The sequence below is a fragment of the Microplitis mediator genome, chromosome 7, assembly GCF_029852145.1.
Source record: "Microplitis mediator isolate UGA2020A chromosome 7, iyMicMedi2.1, whole genome shotgun sequence".
In the NCBI taxonomy this organism is placed as follows: domain Eukaryota; kingdom Metazoa; phylum Arthropoda; class Insecta; order Hymenoptera; family Braconidae; genus Microplitis; species Microplitis mediator.
In genome coordinates, this window is record NC_079975.1 from 13138585 (window position 1) to 13160565 (window position 21981).

The following is a 21981-nucleotide window of genomic DNA, read 5'->3' on the forward strand; positions in this document are numbered from 1 at the left end:
ATCGGTACTAATAATAATTTATAGCAAAAAAAAAATTTTTTTTAATTTCGAAAAATCGAAAAAAAATAGTAATTATGGAAGGCCCACTACTGGACCGGGCTTAAAAGTTGCAGAATGGATAGAAGTTTAAGATAGGAAATTTTCAAGAAAATCGAAGGATACACCCTTTTTTAAAAACACGGTTGAAAACTTAAAATTCAAAAATCTCGATCAAAAACATTTTGTATATTTGTTATGCATTTTTGTCTGAAAAGGCCAACTCAAAACGAAAATTTTGAATAAAAAAACATTGAATTTCGATCATTATTACGAAAGTTATGATCAAAAAACCATAAAAAGAGCGGTTTTTTTTGAAAATTCGATATTTTTTGAACCATTAATCAAAAAGATCTCAAAATTTACCGGGAAGCCTCTTTTGAGGGGTACTAAAAAATACCAAAAATCGAAGAAAATCGGAAAAATCAATTTTTGAAACCGTCCGATTTGGCGTGGAATGCCCCATACAGATAAATTTTTTTTAAGTTATATTTTCATGAAAAAGTAATATGATGTTCAAAAAAAACATTTAATAAATGAAAATTAAATTATTAATTTAACAAACCATATACAGCAAAGATATCTTGAATTTTCATATGTATAATTCAATTTATTTCAGAAACAACAGATTTTACAGCCTTGGCTTACAGGACCTTTTTTGTAGCAAATTTGATTTCCTACAATTTTGTCATTTACCTTTTTTCGGTAACTACAATATTTTCTACGAAAAACTCAAAAAATACGCAAAAATCGATAAAAATCGACTTTTACATTTTTTAACTCTGACCCCGTTCCTGTCACATAAATTTTACTGCAGGAACTTTTGAAGTATAAAGGTTTGCCTACAACTTCTGCCTATGGACGGTAAAAAAACGTGAAATGCAGCAGAGCTATAGATAATTAAAAAAAAAAACCTCCACTTTACATGCTAAATGAATGGGAAAATTTCAAATTCAATTAGCGAGTTTTTAAAATTAAAATTAAGGGCTCAAATTTTGTGGAAAATTTTTTTTTTATGTCTAGAACAATATTCCGTCAATGGACCAAAAAAAAAAAAATAGTCGTTTCAAATGAGCCACCCTAATATATATATATATATGTCGGAGATAAAATAATACTTGGGTTTTTCCTGAGACTTGGGAAAGTCCCAACTATATTGAGTTCGTTTTTAGACAATAAAAACTTAGTAAAAATATTTTACAATTTAATCCGCTTAAGATTTTGTTGATTTTCATATTTACGTTTATGACGGTAGACTTAAGTCGAAGGAGCCCGTCTGGGCATCCAACGTAGACACGATCGAGAGATAGCAATATTTTCGGTATAATGAGTTTTTAAACATATGGAAGTAATTGTACGAGTTTGTAAAATTACCTGAGATATAGTTTTGGTCGATTCAGGGACTCAAGAATATTGGGTACAGAGAGTTAGTTCTAATTGAGCAAAGGAACGGACGACATTGATATCCGACCGATCGTGTATTCGTTTCGATTTTAACTTTACCGCCGCGCACATTTTACAACAGTAACTAGAATATTGTCAATAGTTGTTATTCTCTAGTAAACTAATCGCTTGTAATAATTTGTGTATTTAATATTGTGTATTATTTGATATTTTTGTAATCTTTAATATTCTCTTGGATATTTTGATATTGTGTAGCTGTCAAATACTGATATTATTGCTTGTAATCTTATTGTTCAGTGTGTACGATATTTGTGAGTAGTAATTACCTGTGTGCATTCGTTAATTTGTTTAATAAATAAGATGAGTGGCAAAGATAACAACGTAGAGCCGAGTCTCATTAATACCTCCACTGTTAATTCGACATATATATATATATATATATATATATATATATATATATATATATATATATATAGATATTAGGGTGCTTCATTTCGTAGCCAGATTTTTTTTTTTCAAGTGCATGTGGAAAAAACCATAATTCAACACAAAAAAAAAATTTCGTACAAGAAAATAAATTCTATGTCGATTACAGACCTAGCTCATTGAAAAATTCGATTTTCCCATTTAAATAATATGGGAAAAATTTTTTTTTTAGCTTTAAGTATTTTTAGCCTCGTTGACAAACCAATAGATCAAATAGACTAATACACATTTTTGTAGGAAATTGAACGCTCTACAAAAAAGGTCTCTTATCATTTTTTGATAAATCCATATGTTCAAAAGTTATTGGAGCTCGAAGTAAAGTTGGAGATCTCTTTACTTTTCCGACGAAACTATCAGACTTATCACAAAATGTTGTGGGATCTTTTTTGTTGACAATTCAATTCTCAACAAATTGTTATCAGTAAAATTTTTTTAAATTCCGCATTGTTGTCTAGTTATTTTTATTCTTATTTCAAGCTCTTAAAAAAGTGGTTCTCCTCGACTTCAAGAGCTCGACATTAAAATGGAAATAACTAGAAAACGATGCGGAATTTGAAAAAATTTTACTGATAATAATTTGTAGAGAATAGAACTGTCAACAAAAAAAATCCTACAACACTTTGTGATAAGTCTGATAGTTTCGCCGGTAAAGTAAAACGATCTCCAACTTTACTTCGAGCTCTAATAACTTTGAAACAGATAGATTTATCGAAAAATGATAAGATACCTTTTTCGTAGAGCGTTCAATTTCCTACAAAAATATGTATTAGTCTATTTGATCTATTGATTTGTTAACGAGGTTGAAAATACTTAAAGCTAAAAAAACAAATTTTCCCATGTTATTTAAATGAGAAAATCGAATTTTCCAATGAGCTAGGTCTGTAGTCGACAGAATTTTTTTTCATGAGCGAAATTTTTTTTTTGTGTTGAACTATAGTTTTTTCCACAGGCACTTGAAAAAAAAATCTGGCTCCGAAATGAAGCACCCTAATATATATATATATATACAGGTATATTGTATACATACAATGCATTCGTACGGTGCCCCGTAGGATACCCTATACACTCACCCCTGAAAAGTAAAAGTCGTAACGAGGTCATTCGTTGAGTAGATTTTACACCTCAAATTTTTTTCATACTGGGCTCCTTATATGAAAATCGATTCTTAAGGAGTAAACTCCAAAAATTTTAAGCTAAGTAAAAAAATTTCTCAGCCCAAGATATTTTTTTTCAGTTCGAGAGTATTTTTTTCTAAACTTAAAGAATTTTTTTTCATGGTGTGACGAGTCACAACATTTGCATATATAAAAAAAAAAAATTATTAAAAGAAAAACAAATAAACGAAAAAAAATAATGCGTGTAAAAAAACATAAATAAATTAATAAATTTAAATGAATAAAGAGAGAGAGAAAAAATAAAGCGAGTGAAAATAAGAAAGTGTGCAGACACAAAGTGCAAAAGAAAAAATTAGTACCAGGAGTCACCGCTAGGCGCAGAAGAGCGCTGCAACATTTTCCTAGTTGAACAGTTAGAATATAAGTAATAACTTCCGCTCAAAGGAGTGGAAAAGCCAATCTGGCAACTCCCTGGTTAAAAAAGAGAATTAAAGAGGATTAAAAATGAATTGAATCCTTTTTAATTCTCTTCAGAGAATGAAATAGTTACCAAAGTGAGGCGAAAAAAAATTTTTCGATCGTAAAGCACGAACGAGTCGTGCAAAATTAAGGAGAATTCATATTTAGAAATTTTCAATACTTTTAAATTCTCTTCAGAGAATTAAATAGAATTGAGGAGAATTCATATTTTAAAATTTTTAATACTTTTAAATTCTCTTCAGAGAATTGAATAGAATTGAGGAGAATTCATATTTTGAAATTTTTAATACTTTTAAATTCTCTTCAGAGAATTAAATAGAATTGAGGAGAATTCATATTTTGAAATTTTTAATACTTTTAAATTCTCTTCAGAGAATTAAATAGAATTGAGGAGAATTCATATTTTGAAACTTTTAATACTTTTTAATTCTCTTCAGAGAATTCAATCGAATTGAGGAGAATTCATATTTTGAAATTTTTAATTCTTTTAAATTCTCTTCAGAGAATTAAATAGAATTGAGGAGAATTCATATTTTAAAATTTTTAATACTTTTTAATTCTCTTCAGAGAATTAAATCGAATTGAGGAGAATTCATATTTTGAAATTTGTAATGCTTTTTAATTCTCTTCATATTAATCGAAAAGAATAAAGAACTATTCTCAAGAAAAATATAGAGAGCCCGAACTGGGATGGATATCCCGAATTGTCCATGGGGAAGACCACTGGTTATACCAAAAATAATATATTATCTATACCAGATATATATATATAGGACGTGGTGCAGGGTATACTGCGCCACTACCAGTAGGTACTGTCCACTCTGCTACGCAGAGTTCACTTGGTAGCAGTAGAGTGAAGACTGACGATTAACGTCCACTGCATTTGCTTTTAACACTTCTACTATAAGTGTCCATATCCAAGAAGCCCGCACGCTCTAGCGGTGAGCGCGGAACTAACTTTCGCTCACTTACTTTCTCCCGCCAGATTGTCGGTCGGCGAGCGTCTCACGATCACTCTTACATTTTTTTCCCGTTGCCTTTTTCTTTTTTAATTACTTTTTTTTTCCACAAATTTCTCCATAAAAAAAAATAAAATTTCACGTATAAAATTATTATTTCTTTTCTTTCCCAGAATAAAATTTTAATATATAAATAATTACTAATCATTATTATTTTGTTTTTTCAAAGTTTAAGGCCATTCTCAGACAGTGCCCCCCACTTTTTTAAAATTTTGAATGACTTTCAACTGTTATAAGCGTATCAAATTTTTAGCAATTAATTAAAAAAAAATTGAAGCATTAATTGAAAAAAGGACAACGTAGTTGTAATTTCGCCGATATATAGATATAAAAAAAAAATTATTTACACTTGATATCAATTCGAAGTTAAACAAAATTCGTTAAATAAATTTTCGTGAAATCGTCCTGTCAATTTTATAATTAGAATTTTTTAATTTTGTTGGGTAAGTAATTTTTTCTAAATTCTATATCGCAACGAAATTACGACTACGTTGTCCTTTTTTCAATTAAAATTTTGATTTTTTTTTAATTGATTAATAAAATTTTAATACGGTTATGATAGTTGAAAGTCATTGCATATTTTTAAAAAGTGGGGGGCACTGTCTGAGAATGCCCTTAAAAGAAAAATAATTTTTTTTGTTATGGTGACAATTCTCTCGAATTCTCAGCGAGAACAGGAATTGCAACATGACTTTGAAATTAAAAAAAAATAAGATGGAATATAACTTTTTCGGATCCTGTTTTATTCTCTCGAATTCACGGGAAGAACAGAAATTGCAACATTATTTTAGAATTAAAAAGAATTAGTTAGAATTGAATTTTTCCGAATCCTCTTTTATTCTCTTGAATCCTCCACGGGAACAGAAATTAAATATTAATTTAGAATTAAAAAGAATCAGTTAGGATTAAACTTTGTTGAATCCTCTTTTATTCTCTTGAATCCTCCTCGGAAACAGAAAATTAATATTAATTTAGAATTAAAAAAGATTAGTTAGAATTAAACTTTTTCCAATCCTCTTTTATTCTTTTGAATCCTCCACGGGAACAGAAATTGAATATTGTTTTAGAATTAAAAAGAATTAGTTAGAATTAAAATTTTTTGAATCCTCTTTTATACTTTTGAATCCTCCGCGCGATCAGAAATTGCAATATTATTTTAGAATTAAAAAGAATTAGTTAGGATTAAACTTTTTTGAATCCTTTTTTATTCTCTTGAATCCTCCGCGAGAACAGAAATTCAAAGTTATTTTAGAATTAAAAAGAATTAGTTAGGATTAAACTTTTTAGAATCCTCTTTTATTCTCTTAGTCCTCCACGGGAACAGAAATTAAATATGATTTTAGAATTAAAAAGAATTAGTTAGGATTAAACTATTATGAATCCTCTTTCATTCTCTTGAATCCTCCGCGAGAACAGAAATTCAAAGTTATTTTAGAATTAAAAAGAATTAGTTAGAATTAAACTTTTTTGAATTGTCTTTTATTCTTTTGAATCCTCCGCGAGAACAGAAATTAAATATTAATTTAGAATTGAAAGAATTAGTTAGGATTAAACTTTTTAGAATTCTCTTTTATTCTCTTGAATCCTTCTCGGGAACAGAAATTTAAAATTATTTTAGAATTAAAAAGGATTAGTTAGCATTAAACTTTTTCCAATCCTCTTTTATTCTCTTGAATCCTCCACGGGAACAGAAATTAAATATTATTTTAGAATTAAAAAGAATTACTTAGGATTAAACTTTTTAGAATGCTCTATTATTCTCTTGAATCCTCCACGGGAACAGAAATTAAATATCATTTTAGAATTAAAAAGAATTAGTTAGGATTAAACTTTTTTGAATCCTTTTTTATTCTCTTGAATCCTCCGCGAGAACAGAAATTCAAAGTTATTTTAGAATTAAAGAGAATTAGTTAGGATTAAACTTTTTAGAATCCTCTTTTTTTCTCTTGAATCCTCCACGGGAACAGAAATTAAATATGATTTTAGAATTAAAAAGAATAAGTTAGGATTAAACTATTATGAATCCTCTTTTATTCTCTCGAATCCTCCGCGAGGACAGAAATTCAAAGTTATTTTAGAATTAAAAAGAATTAGTTAGGATTAAACTTTTTTTAATCCTCTTTTATTCTCTTGAATCCTCCACGGGAACAGAAATTGAATATTGTTTTAGAATTAAAAAGAATTAGTTAGAATTAAAATTTTTTGAATCCTCCGCGCGATCAGAAATTGCAATATTATTTTAGAATTAAAAAGGATTAGTTAGAATTAAACTTTTTCCAATCCTCTTTTATTCTTTTGAATCCTCCACGGGAACAGAAATTGAATATTGTTTTAGAATTAAAAAGAATTAGTTAGAATTAAAATTTTTTGAATCCTCTTTTATACTTTTGAATCCTCCGCGCGATCAGAAATTGCAATATTATTTTAGAATTAAAAAGGATAAGTTAGGATTAAAAATATTTAATCCTTTTTTATTCTTTTTAATCCTAAAACGATAATAATTTTGTCGCTAGATGATGGAGAATTAAAAAGGATTCATTTTATGTCCGATCTGAATTCTCCGGAGAATTAAGAGTATTAAAGAGTATTAAGGAGTATTAAGTATGTGTGCTTTTTTAATCCTTTTTAATTCACTTTTTTAACCAGGGAGCTACTCACTACAGGAGAATATCCTAGTAGAAAAGTATACGTACCCTCGGGGAAAATACTTGTGAGTAGATTTTTTGAATGCTTTACAGTCATAACAACCAGCGCAGAGTAATTCGAAGAAGCATCCATACGGATTATGTTTAGATACAAAATAAAAATGTTTGATTAGTGAACTTGAATATTTTATATACTAGATGAGAATATTTTATTAATATACTTAAGCAAGAAACAATGAGGATATAAGCCATTTTTTCTTAAGGGGCCTATTTTGCCCCCCTCCTTCCCCCCATGTAATTTTACCACGATAGTAATTAATAAATTAATATAAAATTTAACTTTTTATACTAATGACCACGTTGTTGTAGTCACATAACACAAACAATACAACGTTATCTTTTAATCTGCGCATGCCGAAATGGCGATATCTCCAAAAAGTGCGTTTCCGATAATATGTCGCGTCGCTACCACGGCCCCACAAGTCCACTTGTGGACTCGTGCACTAGTTAACCTGTGGGCGAGAGAAGCGCCACTTTTTTATATGTTGACGGTGAGCCAACCAGGCTTCCGTATTAGGATGTCCGTTATTTCTCAAATTGATTTTTATTTACCGATCGCCTCCTGAATCTTTAGTTTATGACCTAAAAAAAAATATCCAACACAAACAGGCTCTTAATTTTCACATTAAACCGTGCCGAAATCATTTTATATCTCCCATTTAAATAACATGAGATTTTTAGACTGTTGACTTTTAGTTTCTTTTCTCAGAAACAAATGAGAGTAAAAATTTGATCGAAGCATGTTCTGATAGGAAATTGAACGCTCTACAAAAAAGTTCTATAATGAATTTTCTATAAAATAACTCCTTCAAAAGTTGTTTAACGTTAAACTTGTGTTTGTTATCAATTCTATAATTTTTTCAATTCTGTTTTCATTTTTACCGTTTTTGGCTATGAAATCGTTGAAATAAAAGATAATTATTATTATCATTAGAGTACCGATGATCATTTATGTAGATTTCATGGCCTAAACAGAAAATCAAGGAAAAAAATTGTTTTATGAGAAATAAAAGAAATAACATACCTTTCCTCATACAGACGAACTTTAAAATTAATTAATGGAAAATAGTGAAATGAAAATGTAAAAATATCTTTGTCTATAATATTATCAGCCGATTTATTATCATTTTGACTTTCTTTATAATTTTTTTGTTAAGCAAGCTTTGGTCGCATTAGGATATTTTGTTTTTTACTCACTTACAACTTGTATCAAATATTGTTTTTGGTCTTCTCGTGTTGTTAAAATGTTAATATACTCTTGAGTTAATTTTGCACGACTCATGATGCGAAGCATCAGAGTGTACTTTACGATCGAAAAATTTTTTTCGCCTCACTTCGGCAACTATAATTGCTCTTTCAGCGACATCATTAATTGTAAATTGTTAACAATTCGTAAGCCTTTTAAATAGTCGTTATTGCCCGCTCACGTTTCAACACCTAATTTCAAAAAATTTTTATCAATGTTAAATCTTTCAAAAAATTGTAATAAGGAATAGTGAAAAATTGAATTTGAATTGCAATTATGTCTATATTCTCTAATTAATTAGGATTGAATTCACTAAGTAACCACAAAATACCGATTTAAATACTTGAATTTATACTAGATAAACTTAATTTCATGTTCATATCAAATCCAAAGTTTTGTTGTCGCTTTTATTTCTCAAAAATTAATTTTTTTCCCTTGATTATCTGTTTAGGCCATGATATCGACATAAATTATTCTTGGTACTCTAGTGATAATAATAATTATCTTTAATTTCAACGATTTACCCCAAAAAGGGTAAAAGTGCAAATAGAATTGAAAATGTTATAGAATTGACAATAAACACAAGTTTAACGTTGAATAACTTTTGAAGGAGTTATTTTATCGAAAATTCATAAGAAAACTTTTTTGTAGAGCGTTCAATTTCTTATCAGAATTACTTCGATCAAATTTTTACTCCCATTTGTTTCTGAGAAAAAAAATTAAAAGTCAAAAGTCTAAAAATCCCATGTTATTTAAATTGGAAATATAAAATGATTTCGGCACAGTTTAATGTGAAAATTAAGAACCTGTTTGTGTTGGATATTTTTTTTAGGTCATAAACTAAAGATTCAGGAAGCGATCGGTAAATAAAAATCAATTTAGGAAATAACGGACGACCTAGTGTGTATGCACGTACGTACGGATGTATGTATGTAAATATTCATAACTATTGAACGGATAAACCGATTTTGCCTTTCAAGGTCCCGGGAAAAAATGATCAGACCTGATCAGACATGAACAGGCATGAGTCTTCAGGCCTGATCAGACATTAAAAATGACCATGCCTGGTCAGGCCTGATCAGGCATGTTCAGGTCTGATCAGGTATGTTCATGTCTGTCCATGCCCATCCGGGTAAAAAAATTATATATAAAAAATGGTCCTATATAATTATATATAATTATGTATAACTATATTCAATTATACATGTATATAATTATTGCTATAAAAATTAAAAAAATAAAAAATTCGGGCGTGTGCAGGATTTGAACCGTGGACCTTGCGCTCGAAAGTGTAACTCGCTACCCACTGACCTAAGAGATTTAGTTGAAATGTACGTTTCGTATGAACTTCAGGTAATAAAAATCTTATACGTGATAGATTCTTGGTCAACAAAATTTTAGATCTATGAGCAGACATGAACAGCCATGAACAGACATGAACATATATGACCAGGCATGAACAGGCATGGACAGGTATGATCAGGCCTGAGCGTATTTAACGCTTCAGACATGAACAGACATGACCAGGCATGGACAGGTATGATCAGGCATGAGCGTATTTAACGCTTCAGACATGGCCAGGCATGAACAGGCATGGACAGATATGAACAGGCATGATCAGGCCTGAGTGTATTCAACGCTTCAGACATGAACAGACATGAACAGGCATGGACAGGTTTGATCAGGCCTGATCATGTCTAATTTCAGGCCGAATCATACATGAACAGGCATGATCAGGTCTAATTTCAGGCCTGATCATACATGAACAGGCATGGTCAGGTCTGATCATTTGTTCCCGGGGTGGCATTCGACGCGGTTTGTTAATATCTACAGGCTATGAAAAATTGAGCTTGATCGGTACTGTGCGTTCAGAGATATCCATTCAGCCTCGCCAACCTTTAAAATTGGTTCATTTATCTAAGAGAAACCGAAAGAATTAAAAAAAAAATTTTTGTTAGTTTTTTCGAAATTTCTCAAAAACGACTAGAATTAATCAATTCCAAAATGTAATCAGCTCTAGATCTCAATAAAACGCGTCGATTGCTGCCTTAATCGTCTCAATCGGTCAATTCGTTCGAGAGATATCGTTGAAGAAAAATCGGTAAAAAACGTTTTTTTTTCGAAAACAATGGCATACAAAAGTATTTTCGAGCTCGAAGACTAGACAGCGTAACGTTTTGGGGCTGGCCCGCAGGGTCAAACGATACACAGATTTTTTTTTTAAACAAATCAATTACAAAAATATAAAAATATGCACATGTAGAAAGTTAAAAAAAACTATAAGTGCAACTTTGAAATAATTTTTTTTTTTAATAATTTATGGTTTTTAAAAAAAATGAAGAAATTATTAGAAGTAAGCTAATTTCAGTATCATTTGAAATCGATGTTTAGATTCGAAATTTCGCGCGCATCTTTTACAAGCTCAATCGGTATTATCACATTTTTTGTAGATTATTATTATTATCAAGTATTTGTATTTGAGTATGTGTGGTGCCATCTTTTTATTATTTTGTGGAGGTAGAATATTTTGTGTAGTGGACTGTGTATAAGCACAGCACAGGCACGAAAAGTATTGAATCGATGACGTCACAAAAGACGAGACAGTAAAAGGAGAGGTGGCTCGGGTTGTACGGAGGCCGCGCGTTGAAAAATGTTGCAATTGTATTAATTTATCGTCGGTTAAATTAAAGATAAGTCGTCAAGACGTGAACGTGATTCAGTTACTGATCTCGTGACACGCTTAATGTTTATCACTTGTCTTGTTATCACACTTGTCTACACGTGGCTTTTTCATATTGAAAATAATATAAGCAGTAGTGTAGTTTGGACTTTAAAAGGATTGCGTACATATTTGGGAGGCGAGTGTATAGAGAATCAAGATCTTAATAAAATTAAGTGAAAGAGAAATTATAAAAAAAAAAAAATATAAGTAACCACAAAATTAAAGAATAAGTGTTTGCAGAAAAAAAAATCAAATCAATCAATAAATTTAAAAAGTACTCAAGCCATTTCTTGGTTTTATTGAAAATAAACAAAGGTAAAAAAAAAAAGTTTTATTCATACCGGTATAGTAAATATAATTAATTTAGCCAGAAAGTATTTAAGCAATTGATATCACATCGTACAGGTTAGGTTTTATATTTTTTCGCGTAAGCAAATTTAAAACAAAAAAAAGAAGGAAATTAGTTACTCAAATTTTTTGTAAAATTTTAAAAAATGAATTTTTATTCTTCAGTGCTTTTATTAATATTTTTTATCTTACAATAAGCGTCTGTTTTAAAAAAATCAATTTTTATTCAAACCAATGATAAAAAAATGATATGTACTTAATGTTTTTAAATTTTGTACAAAAGTTTAAATAAAAAATCTTATTAAAATTAAAATTTCGATATCGTAGATCTAAAAGTCATACGAATTTCACACTGTCAACTTAATATTAAACGTTTTATGTACGATATTGGTAACATAATATGTTGTCTATCATTGTATATGCTGACGTGCTTAATTAAAAGATTATATTCACTAGTCAACGCCAAAAAGATTAGATAAATTTTATTAAATTCATTTTTATAAATAATATTTGTTTAAATTTATTTAATGCAGCATATTACTTTATTTAATTTTATATATATATATATATATATATATATATATATATATATATATATAATTAAATATTCGGCAGATCTTCAAACAATACATAAATTGTAATTGACACCGACATTCGTGTAAGCGAAAAATAAAATAAAAATACTTTTGAGATAAACTCTGTGATTCGCAATCGATAATGCAATTCGGACCGGGGAAAATTGAGGCGACGATTGCGCGACTCGTTGCGCATCAACTATATGTATATATATTTATATTAATGGTTTTATACATTTAGTCAATTAGATATTTAATTAAACGCACGCCCACTATTGACAGATTTCTCACTAAGATTTTTAAACTAGAACACTATGCACTGTTAAAATTAAGCTAACAAGTAATATTATTGATGTATTACCATTTATTTCATAAAAGTTTTTTTTTTTTTTTTTTAATGTCAAAATATGTATCGATATTTATGTTAATTTTTTAAATAATCTTGTACTTGAAATAAAGTAATAAAAATTAGACTTGTTGGGTTAAAATGAAATAAACATTTGTAAGCGGCTGCGCATATCGTATGGTACGCAAGTACACGAAAAATGTTTGGTGGTGTCAGTAGTTTGAATTTAAGTTGTATTAGTGAAAGGCAAAAGTATCAGCATCAACGTCGAGTTGAAAGAGATGGAATGAATAAAACGAAAAATAAATTTTAATGTGTGATTATATCTAGTATTTCGGCACCTATCCATAGCCCTGTAAAAATTATTATTCTGATTTAACTCAAAACCTTTAGATAAAGAATTAAGTATCGGCAATTAGACAAGCAGAATAAAACATATATTAATAGCACTACCGCGACAAGACGCATGAATTTTATTAACGTCCGAGTGACAGGACAACCCAACACAAACGTAAAAAATCAACGGCCATTCGTGATCAAGTGTTGACACTCGACACATTTCTTATCATGTACATACATTCAATACGATGTTAGTGTATGTATTTTATGTGTGTTCTACTATAGGTGTTTTATTTGATGGATATAATGGTGGAATTTGGGGGGAAAGATCCGGCAAGTTGGATCAGTCTGACAGATCGTACACACCATTGTTCACGTTCTTGACTGTTATGTGTTTAGTTGTGTATATATCTTGTCTGCATTACAGCACGTGGCTATTTCATTTTATGGATCGGTCTTTTTATCACCGTTATATATCAAATATTTTCATTATTCATAAGTCACTATTTCTCTCGATCTTTGATAAATCAATTTAATTTAATTTTTGATGAATTATAAAAACTAATTGTGTGACTAATTTAAATTATATTTTAATTATAGCTGTGAGTCGAAGATCAATAACAAAAATTTTTCATGGTCTATGTCTAGTAAATTTTGAATTACTAGTTAATTTTCTTATCATCTTTATGTAATAGACAACCGTTCCATTAACGTACTTATTGTCGAGTAATTATATATTTTTTTTGTCACAATACGTCTAACTTATATTTAATCGTAAGTATAAATAATTATTATGAGTATTGACGTTTAACTTGCGTGTTTTTACTCCATTGATTCTCATTACACTTTATCGTGTGATGTGAACAACAAAGCCTGAAAAATTATTGAATAGAACTGTAGTAATAAAATAATAATTATATTTTTATTTATTTCTTGTAAATTTATCATAAAAAAAATTTATTTTTACTATAAAAAATATCGAATGCAATAATCGTGAGAAAAAAACTGAATTTTGTTATAAGCATAGTCAACTTCCGGTAACATCTGCGTCAAAATGCCGCGGCCTCGAATAGTCTAAAAGTAATAATATTATATGTAACAAAATGGGTGGGTTACGTGGCATGGTCTATGACCGAACAGTTTGAGCCAAAAAAGAAAAAGCCAAGTGCGTGAAGTAAAAAACCCAGTACCTGATCAGGGAACTAGTACCTGATCACTCCGTGTATTTGTATATCTATATTTAGTCAAATTTGGTGGATATAGATATACAAATACACGGAGTGATCAGGTACTTAAAGGAAAGTTTACGGTTTAATTTTTTTTTTCAGACTTTCTATTCCGTTCTTTTGGCAGTTCATTCTATTATATAAGGTAAGAGACCCAGTACCTGGTCAGGGAACTAGTACCTGATCACTCCGTGAATTTTTATATCTATATTTAGTCAAATTTGGTAGATATAGATATAAAAATTCACGGAGTGATCAGGTACTAGTTCCCTGACCAGGTACTGGGTCTCTTACCTTATATAATAGAACGAACTGCCAAAAGAACAGACTAGAAAGTCTGAAAAAAAAAAATTAAACCGTAAACTTTTCTTTAAGTACGTTTTTTTTTTATACTATACGTATGAGTAGTTGTATGGAAAAAAGCAGCAAATTAAAGTAAAAGCGGATATATAATATAAGAAGAAACTGGGCAAAGTATTCTTGCCGTTAGCGTTAATATTTTTAAATAAAACGCCAAGTCGGCATGCGACGTTGCGACGATAAATATCGGGTTCGTCGGAAAGATGTGCTCAGCAAGCGCCACTTGCGAGTAATGGCGTCCACCCTTTTTTTTCATTTTTTATTTTCTATCTCTTTCTCTCTTAGGTTTTCGTAATTTCATAACATTCTTTTTTCATTCGTTCAGTTACAATTTCTATTTGAGTTTTTTTTTGTCTTTTAATTTAAACGTATTTTTAAATGTACATTCACTAATAATAATTTATTATCTTATTTAAACAAAACATTGTATTTTTAAAGATACTTAAGTGACTTTAATCACTAGAATAGAATAAATTAATCGTTGAATGTAATCACATCGCGCGCCAGGTTTTTCATTAGTGCGAATTATAGTGCGTCAAGTAGCAACGGGTACAATTTATTTATATTATAAAATAATATCACTTGATATATAAATATAGGAGTATAAAAGTTCTTTTATGCTTTACTTTTAATGCAAGGAATTTTTTATAGTGCCACATCGCGAAATTAAATAATCTGTTTCTTAGTAAATAAGCTATTGCTGAAACTCTTAGTTCCCGCCGACAAAATTAACCTTTCGTTGATCGCCCACTCGTTGCCAAACGTCGTTGATCCCGTCGCGCGAAATTGCCTCAATCTTGACTGCTTTTTTTTTTTGCAATGTTGCTAAAATTAATTAAAAATTTTCGAAGATTTTATGTTGACGATTATGATTATATATATGGCAACATTGGATGGCAAATTTTTATAGAGATCGATTTGCCATGAGGAAATCATCAAAATTTAATGATTCATTAAGTATTAATATTACACGGAGAAAAATTTCAAGTAAACACTCCTGTGTTATTTATTTTTAAAAAATTCACATTTGTAATTTTGTTTATAAAAATAGATCAGATGGATTTTAACGTCATGACACAAAAATAGATAAAATGTCAAAGACTAATCACGATAAGTCTTTGATTTGTTGTTGTTGTAAAGAATGATTAAATATTTGTAATATATAGACAGAAAAAATATATTACTTGTCGCAAAAAATTTTTACGTGCTCCAAGAAATTTTTTGTATTATGAATTGAAAACAAAAATTTTCATAAGAAAATATTTTCTTGGAGCAAAAAAAAGTTTATAAGGGCAACAAATTTTTTTCTAGTCCTAAGAAAATTTTTTTTTTTTTTTCAATTCATCGTGCAAAAAATTTTTTGCACCAAGAAATCCTTTTTTTCTGTATATGATTTGTAGGTATCAAAAATAATTGATTAGTATCAAGTTTGTTGCCGGTATGCGTTATAATTTTCGTGTTCAATATTCCCATGAGTTTAGAATATAAGTGGTCCGATTAATGAGATTAGCCAATCTGGGAAACCGTTTAATTTTTTACTTATTTTTTTTTTGTCAAAAACAATCTACCTTTAGTTGAATCAAGAGAGCAGGATCATACCGATCATCCCCCGTAAACTATAATAATAACCATGTTCGAGAGAGCTTTGAAATGTTAATGAAACACGTTGAGGAAACGATTAAGTAAATCGCAAGGTTCCGCTCCGTTTCGGGAATGATTATGCAACGAAAAATAATGACCAACACATTTCTTAACGTACATACAAATTAACCGTATAGATAATTAAAAACATGTTTTAAGAATATACATAAATTTATTATTTTAAAATTTTCATTATATATTTATTTTGATTTTGTAATAATTGTTCAATGTACCACCAGTGTTTCATTTATTCATGTTAAATCGCTTGGGTTTAGATCCTAAGTGAGGTGGCGACGGTGACGCCAACTTTGTTGGTTGTACTTCCGAGGGTTCGGAAATTCGAAGAGACGACACGAGAAATTGGCCAACGTGTATAGTGTCATTATACTGAGTAAAAGTATTGCGACGTAGACGTAACGTGAGTAGAGAGAACGAATAAGATAGAAGAGAAAACAAGTGATGAAAAAGGAGAAAAAGAAGAAGAAGAAGAGAGAAAAAACGAAGTCAAAGACGACGCGACGCCAAAGTAATGTTGTAGTGGTGAAGGCCGTCTAATGATAACATTTAAATGCAGTGGCGCTTGTTCGATGCTTCGCGATGTGCCGAACCTCATCCCAAAAGCTAAGGCTACTTCATGACCAAAATTCTAGTGGGAAAAAATATAATAGTCAAAGTTCCTTGTTAAAAATGCATTTTATAATATATATGCCACTAAAAAAATATTGAAATATTTATATAACATAAATAATGTAGCAAATAAATTTTTAAATATTTTTCAGAGAAGGTATAGAACATAAGAGATCAAAGAGAGTGTAAAAATCAAATCTCGAGGGTTGACTTTAAAATCATCACATAACGATATGGAGTTTGTAAGAGAGGAATGATAGGATGCAAGAGGGTAGCACCGCCGTGGCGCTAGCAATGGTGACTCCTGGTTACGATCAGGACCCTGCAAGTGGGGTTGCCGATTATACAACGCACCAAGATCAAGCTCAATTTGAAGCTGATAAAAGAGCTGTATATAAACATCCTTTATTCCCACTACTGGCGTTACTTTTCGAAAGATGCGAACAAGCAACACAGAGTTCGGACAACTCAACGTCCGAAAGTTTCAACATGGACATACAGGCTTTTGTCCAGCACCAAGAAAGAGACCGAAAGCCTTTTTTAATCAATGACCCAGAGATTGACGGTTTGGTGGGTAATTTTTTGTTTTTTTTTACATTATTATTACTATTTATATATATATATAAACAATCGAGAATAAAATAAATGAATAACGGTTAAACAAATTTGTTTTATTTTACAACTGCAGATGATCAAAGCCATCCAGGTCTTGCGGATTCATCTGTTAGAATTGGAAAAGGTTCAAGAATTGTGCAAGGACTTTTGCAACAGGTATATTGGTTGTCTCAAGAGCAAAATGCAAAGCGAGAATTTATTACGAAGCGATTACAGTCATCACGGACACGACATCGGTCCATCAAGTGGCAGCAACGGCAGCAGTCCACTGCAGGTTAGCTGTTTTACCTCGACCGTTCGAGAATTATGACCCTATTAATCCCAAACCTATTTAGACATCCCTCTAGTAAAGAGGTGTATGATAGCCATTACTAAACTTTTTTTAGTAAAATCTTTATCTACATATCTATAAATCAATTTAACCACTAACAAATTTTATTCGGTATTTTTAATTCTCTGTTACATTAATTAACATTAATTACATTAATTTACATATCTTTTTAGTATTAAAATAGGATTACGGTAATAAAATTATATAGTGTAGGTACTTGTACACCTCTTAAGGTACAATAGAATCCCACCCCTTGCTCTCTGACGGCTAGATGCGACATATATTTGCCAGGTGCTGTCATCTACAGGCAATGATGTTGAGCCGGGAACTAACGGACTCGGAGTGAGCAGAGGAGACATGCTGTCGGAGAACGGCAGCACGAGCCAGGAAATCGTCCAGGTCGAGGGCACCATCGAGAGGCCTTCATCCGCCCGATCTTCATCCGTTGCTCAACGTTCTATCAGATCTGACAGTCAGGACCAGGATGATCCACTGTCACCCTCTACCGTACATGGTAGTACACCTCTCTCTCAAATTGGAGCACATCCTTGCGCTTCTGTTAACGATATTTATCTTGGTCAAGGTAAGTCTGTAAAAAATGAAAAAAAATAAAAAACAACTCCCCTTTTTCCGTTTTTTTAATTCTTCTATAATCCTGTCATATCCAAATAAAAAATTCCATCGTTCAGATATCCTTCCAGATCCTTTGACAGATCCACTTGCGCATCCTTTAATTGACAAAGATGTATATCTTAATGATCGAATGTATGTCGAAGAAGTTGGGTATTGGGGACTTTTACCAATGCAAGATCGTGAAAATGGATACGGAGATATAAAACATTCAAATCATAAAAAATATTTCGGTTAGATTAATTTTGATCTATTATTTTTATGAAAATAATTTTTGTAATTAATTAATAAAAATAAATTATTTTATAGTTTACTAATAAATATATTTTTGTTTAGATATTACCGTTCCAGGATCGCCTTCTTCTGTGCCAAGTGACGATGAAGATGAGGGATGTGGATCTACACCCTCAAATCATACTGGTGGTAGTGGAAGTAATCGAAAGGGTAGACAAAAACGTGGCGTACTGCCTAAACAAGCCACTAGCATCATGCGTGCTTGGCTATTTCAACATTTAGTCGTAAGTAAAATAGAAAAAAAAAAAATATTTATTTGTTTCTTGTTTATTTACTCCAAGTGATAAATAATAAATAAGTAAATCAATTAAATTTAGCATCCGTATCCTACGGAAGATGAAAAACGTCAAATAGCAAGTCAAACAAATTTAACGTTACTTCAAGTGAATAATTGGTTCATAAACGCGCGACGACGAATTCTCCAACCAATGTTAGATGGAGCAGGTGCTGAAGCTCTTCCACGTTCTGGTAAACGGCACAAAGTTATGAAACATGTTGTACAACCGCAACACCAGCTACAGCAACAGCAGCAGCAACAGCAACTGGGTGGTTGGCAATCAGAGGATTCGGGAAGTGACTCAGGTTCTAGCGATGGTGATGGAGGTGCCGATAGATTTAAAGACGGCAATGATACCGATGAGGATGATCTTCACTGACCTCCGTCTTTAATAAATATGTCGTCAACCTCTCTATGGTACCTTCGAACCAAGTTGCTCACTACAGTATTAAGGTATTCGAGGTTAGATAACGCTTTAACTATCAAATACGTAATTAATCACGTAAATATCAGAGATACGTCGCTAGAAATTATCACGCTCTTGTACCGGCTATTATTAATAATAATAATAATAATAATCTCTTTCATCAATCAATTTATTTATTCAATTAACTCATATGATATTTATAATAATTATTTAGATTAAATATAATTTTTATAATAATAAATACTTTAGTTTAAAAAAAAACAATAGCCGGATTGTTTTTATTATTAAAGATCAATTAATCAATTGATAAAATTAATAATAAAATAAATTTTTTTAAATTTAAATAATGTGCCATCGTCAGAGAGCGTGATAACTTTCACGCGTAGTCTGATCAGCTCTGCATCGTCGTGACTTAGCAAAGTGCTGTCCCTCCAAGATAATAATAATAATAATAATATTAATATAACACTTCTTAAATAAAAATATATTACAATTATATTTTTAAACTCTAAGGTTCGTCTCTGTGCATGTACCGCAATCAATAAGCCTCGGTACTGCTGTACATATACCATACTGAGCAGTTATTAAAATTATAAATTACTTAATAATGATAAATTTTTAAGATATAAAATAATGGTAATGAAATTTTAAATAATTGCATAAACGTTATATTGATAAAATAATACTTTTTTCTTGTAATTCTTATAACATTTTTGACATGACATACGCACACGCCACTTGTAGTTTATAAGAATTAATTGTCTAAATATCTTCATTAAATATTATGATAATAATCCATTATCATTAAAATAACTTATATATTGTACATTTTAAAACAGAACGAAGACACTTGAGTAATTTAATTCACTAACGCTTCCACATTAATTATTTATATTTATTTTGTCTTCGCATAATAGTTCCGTCCATTGCGGCTTAACTTCCACTACTCCTCAATTTCAATATTTTTTATTTTAATTTATTATTATTATATTTATTATATACTTCTAAATCCGAACGTTCATTAAAACAAATATTTTAAAAATTATCTTTCAGTTACGCGCTATTTTTTTTTTAATGAAATTATTATTTTTTTTTATTCACTAAAAAACTTAAATATTATTTAAAATGTTCTTAGCAATGTATAATAATAACAATAATGACAATTGCTCGTTTTAAATATTATTTAATAAATAACATTAAAGAACGTTCGAGAGCAAATTATGTAAATCTCTATGTAATTATATCTTCCAAAATGTATTAATTAGTAATGTACGTGCAATACTTTTATTTCCTATCTAAAAAAAAAAAAAAAATAAATGCCACCCGGCTGTAAAATATTAATTTAAAAAAAATAGTATTGCCGATAAGAGACAGCTGATTGTGCAAATGCACATAATATCGAATACAATTAAAAAAAAATTGTATGACAACGAATTGATCTAAAATAAATGATCTCGTCTATTTAAAAATATACCTGTGGCGTGTATGTACGTGCTCAAATTAAATTTTAAATTTAATGACGAATGTTTGATATAAAAAAAAAAATATAGTTTTTAAGGCTGAATCACGTATACGTATGTGCTGCGGCACCAGACGACTGTGATAACTCGGTGGGCGGTGCCCGGCCTCCTAATTCTTACTACTTAATTCACGATCAAAATACCCCAATAAAATAAATTTACGTTGATGAATGCACAGCGTTGACTGATGATGATAATGTGAAAAACTGTTGTTACAAAAAAAAAATTGTATCCATTAGCGTACTTATAAAAAAAAAAAAATTTACATTTTTTAAATTTGAAAAACTGAAAAAGAAAACAAATTTAATTTAATAAAATAAAACAATAAACAATGTGAGATAATAAAATATAAAAGTGTATTATCTTAGCATAAACTTGTCAAATGTAAACGGGTGCGTAAATTATTATTGTCATAAATTTATGCAAGGAAGTTCAATTGTAATAATCAAAGTAGGAGTGATCATTTATTCGCTCAATTAATAATTTTATTCTTATCACAATTGTTCATTTTATTTTTCTTTTGTTTTTACATAGACGAATTATTATTATAAATATATGACTCATTTGTATTGCGTTTACTTAATTATTGTTTATCTATAGTTACATTGTTTTGTTATCAAAATGAGGTCATGTGATTGGAAAAAAAAATATATTTTTTATTATTCCAGTTGAATTGAAACAATTTTGAAATTTAAGTATTTAGATCTTTCTACTTTGATTTAAAAAAAAAAAAAAAAAAAAAAAAAAAAAAATAGAAATAAGTTATTAAAAATAATACATAGCTATGATACATGCATTGCGTATATTGAAATAAATTAATTTTAAAAAATATGCGTGAGTGAATTGAATAGTTATGTTTTGTGTACATCAAAAGCCCTGTTAATTAAGATTATTAATAATAAATGCCATAAAGCTTGCAATAACTTTTTTTGTCTCGAATTTTTCTTTATCTTGCGTAAACAATTTTCATCTTCAGAAGTACAGACAGGACTTGCTACGAATCTATCGATATTCAAGGGAAATATTAAAATTTATTTATAATATCTAATAGTTTTGATCAATTTAATTATCAATAATAATAATAAATAACGTAATAGTTAAATGTACAGTTTTGTTACGAGTTATAATTGTTGGTATTATGAAAAAACAATTTCTACTGTACACATAAACTCAATGCATACTTGTGTTAATTGATTAATACAAACGTATTAT

General features: G+C 29.8%; 1 protein-coding gene across 2 annotated transcripts; it reads left to right on the plus strand.

The window, feature by feature from the left end:
• Positions 1 to 11117: 11117 nt before the first annotated feature.
• Positions 11118 to 21692, plus strand: LOC130670931 (homeobox protein PKNOX2-like). Of its 2 annotated transcripts, XM_057474570.1 has the most exons (7): positions 11118 to 11528; positions 16828 to 17245; positions 17364 to 17564; positions 17913 to 18204; positions 18311 to 18484; positions 18588 to 18769; positions 18863 to 21692. In XM_057474570.1, the coding sequence occupies exons 2-7, from the start codon at positions 16937 to 16939 to the stop codon at positions 19199 to 19201; spliced, it is 1497 nt and encodes a 498-aa protein (XP_057330553.1). In that variant the 5' UTR covers positions 11118 to 11528; positions 16828 to 16936; the 3' UTR covers positions 19202 to 21692. The 2 variants fall into 2 exon arrangements, with proteins under 2 accessions (XP_057330553.1, XP_057330554.1); XM_057474571.1 differs by lacking the exon at positions 18311 to 18484 and having other exon boundaries at positions 11127 to 11528.
• The last annotated feature ends 289 nt before the right edge of the window (positions 21693 to 21981 follow it).

Bases quoted from the DNA above. Each gene is read 5' to 3' on its own strand.
- LOC130670931 (XM_057474570.1), top strand. From the start codon at position 16,937: ATGCAAGAGGGTAGCACCGCCGTGGCGCTAGCAATGGTGACTCCTGGT. The intron at 17,565-17,912 runs GTTAGCTGTTTT...TATATTTGCCAG, and splicing joins ACGGCAGCAGTCCACTGCAG to GTGCTGTCATCTACAGGCAA. The intron at 18,485-18,587 runs GTTAGATTAATT...ATTTTTGTTTAG, and splicing joins AAATCATAAAAAATATTTCG to ATATTACCGTTCCAGGATCG.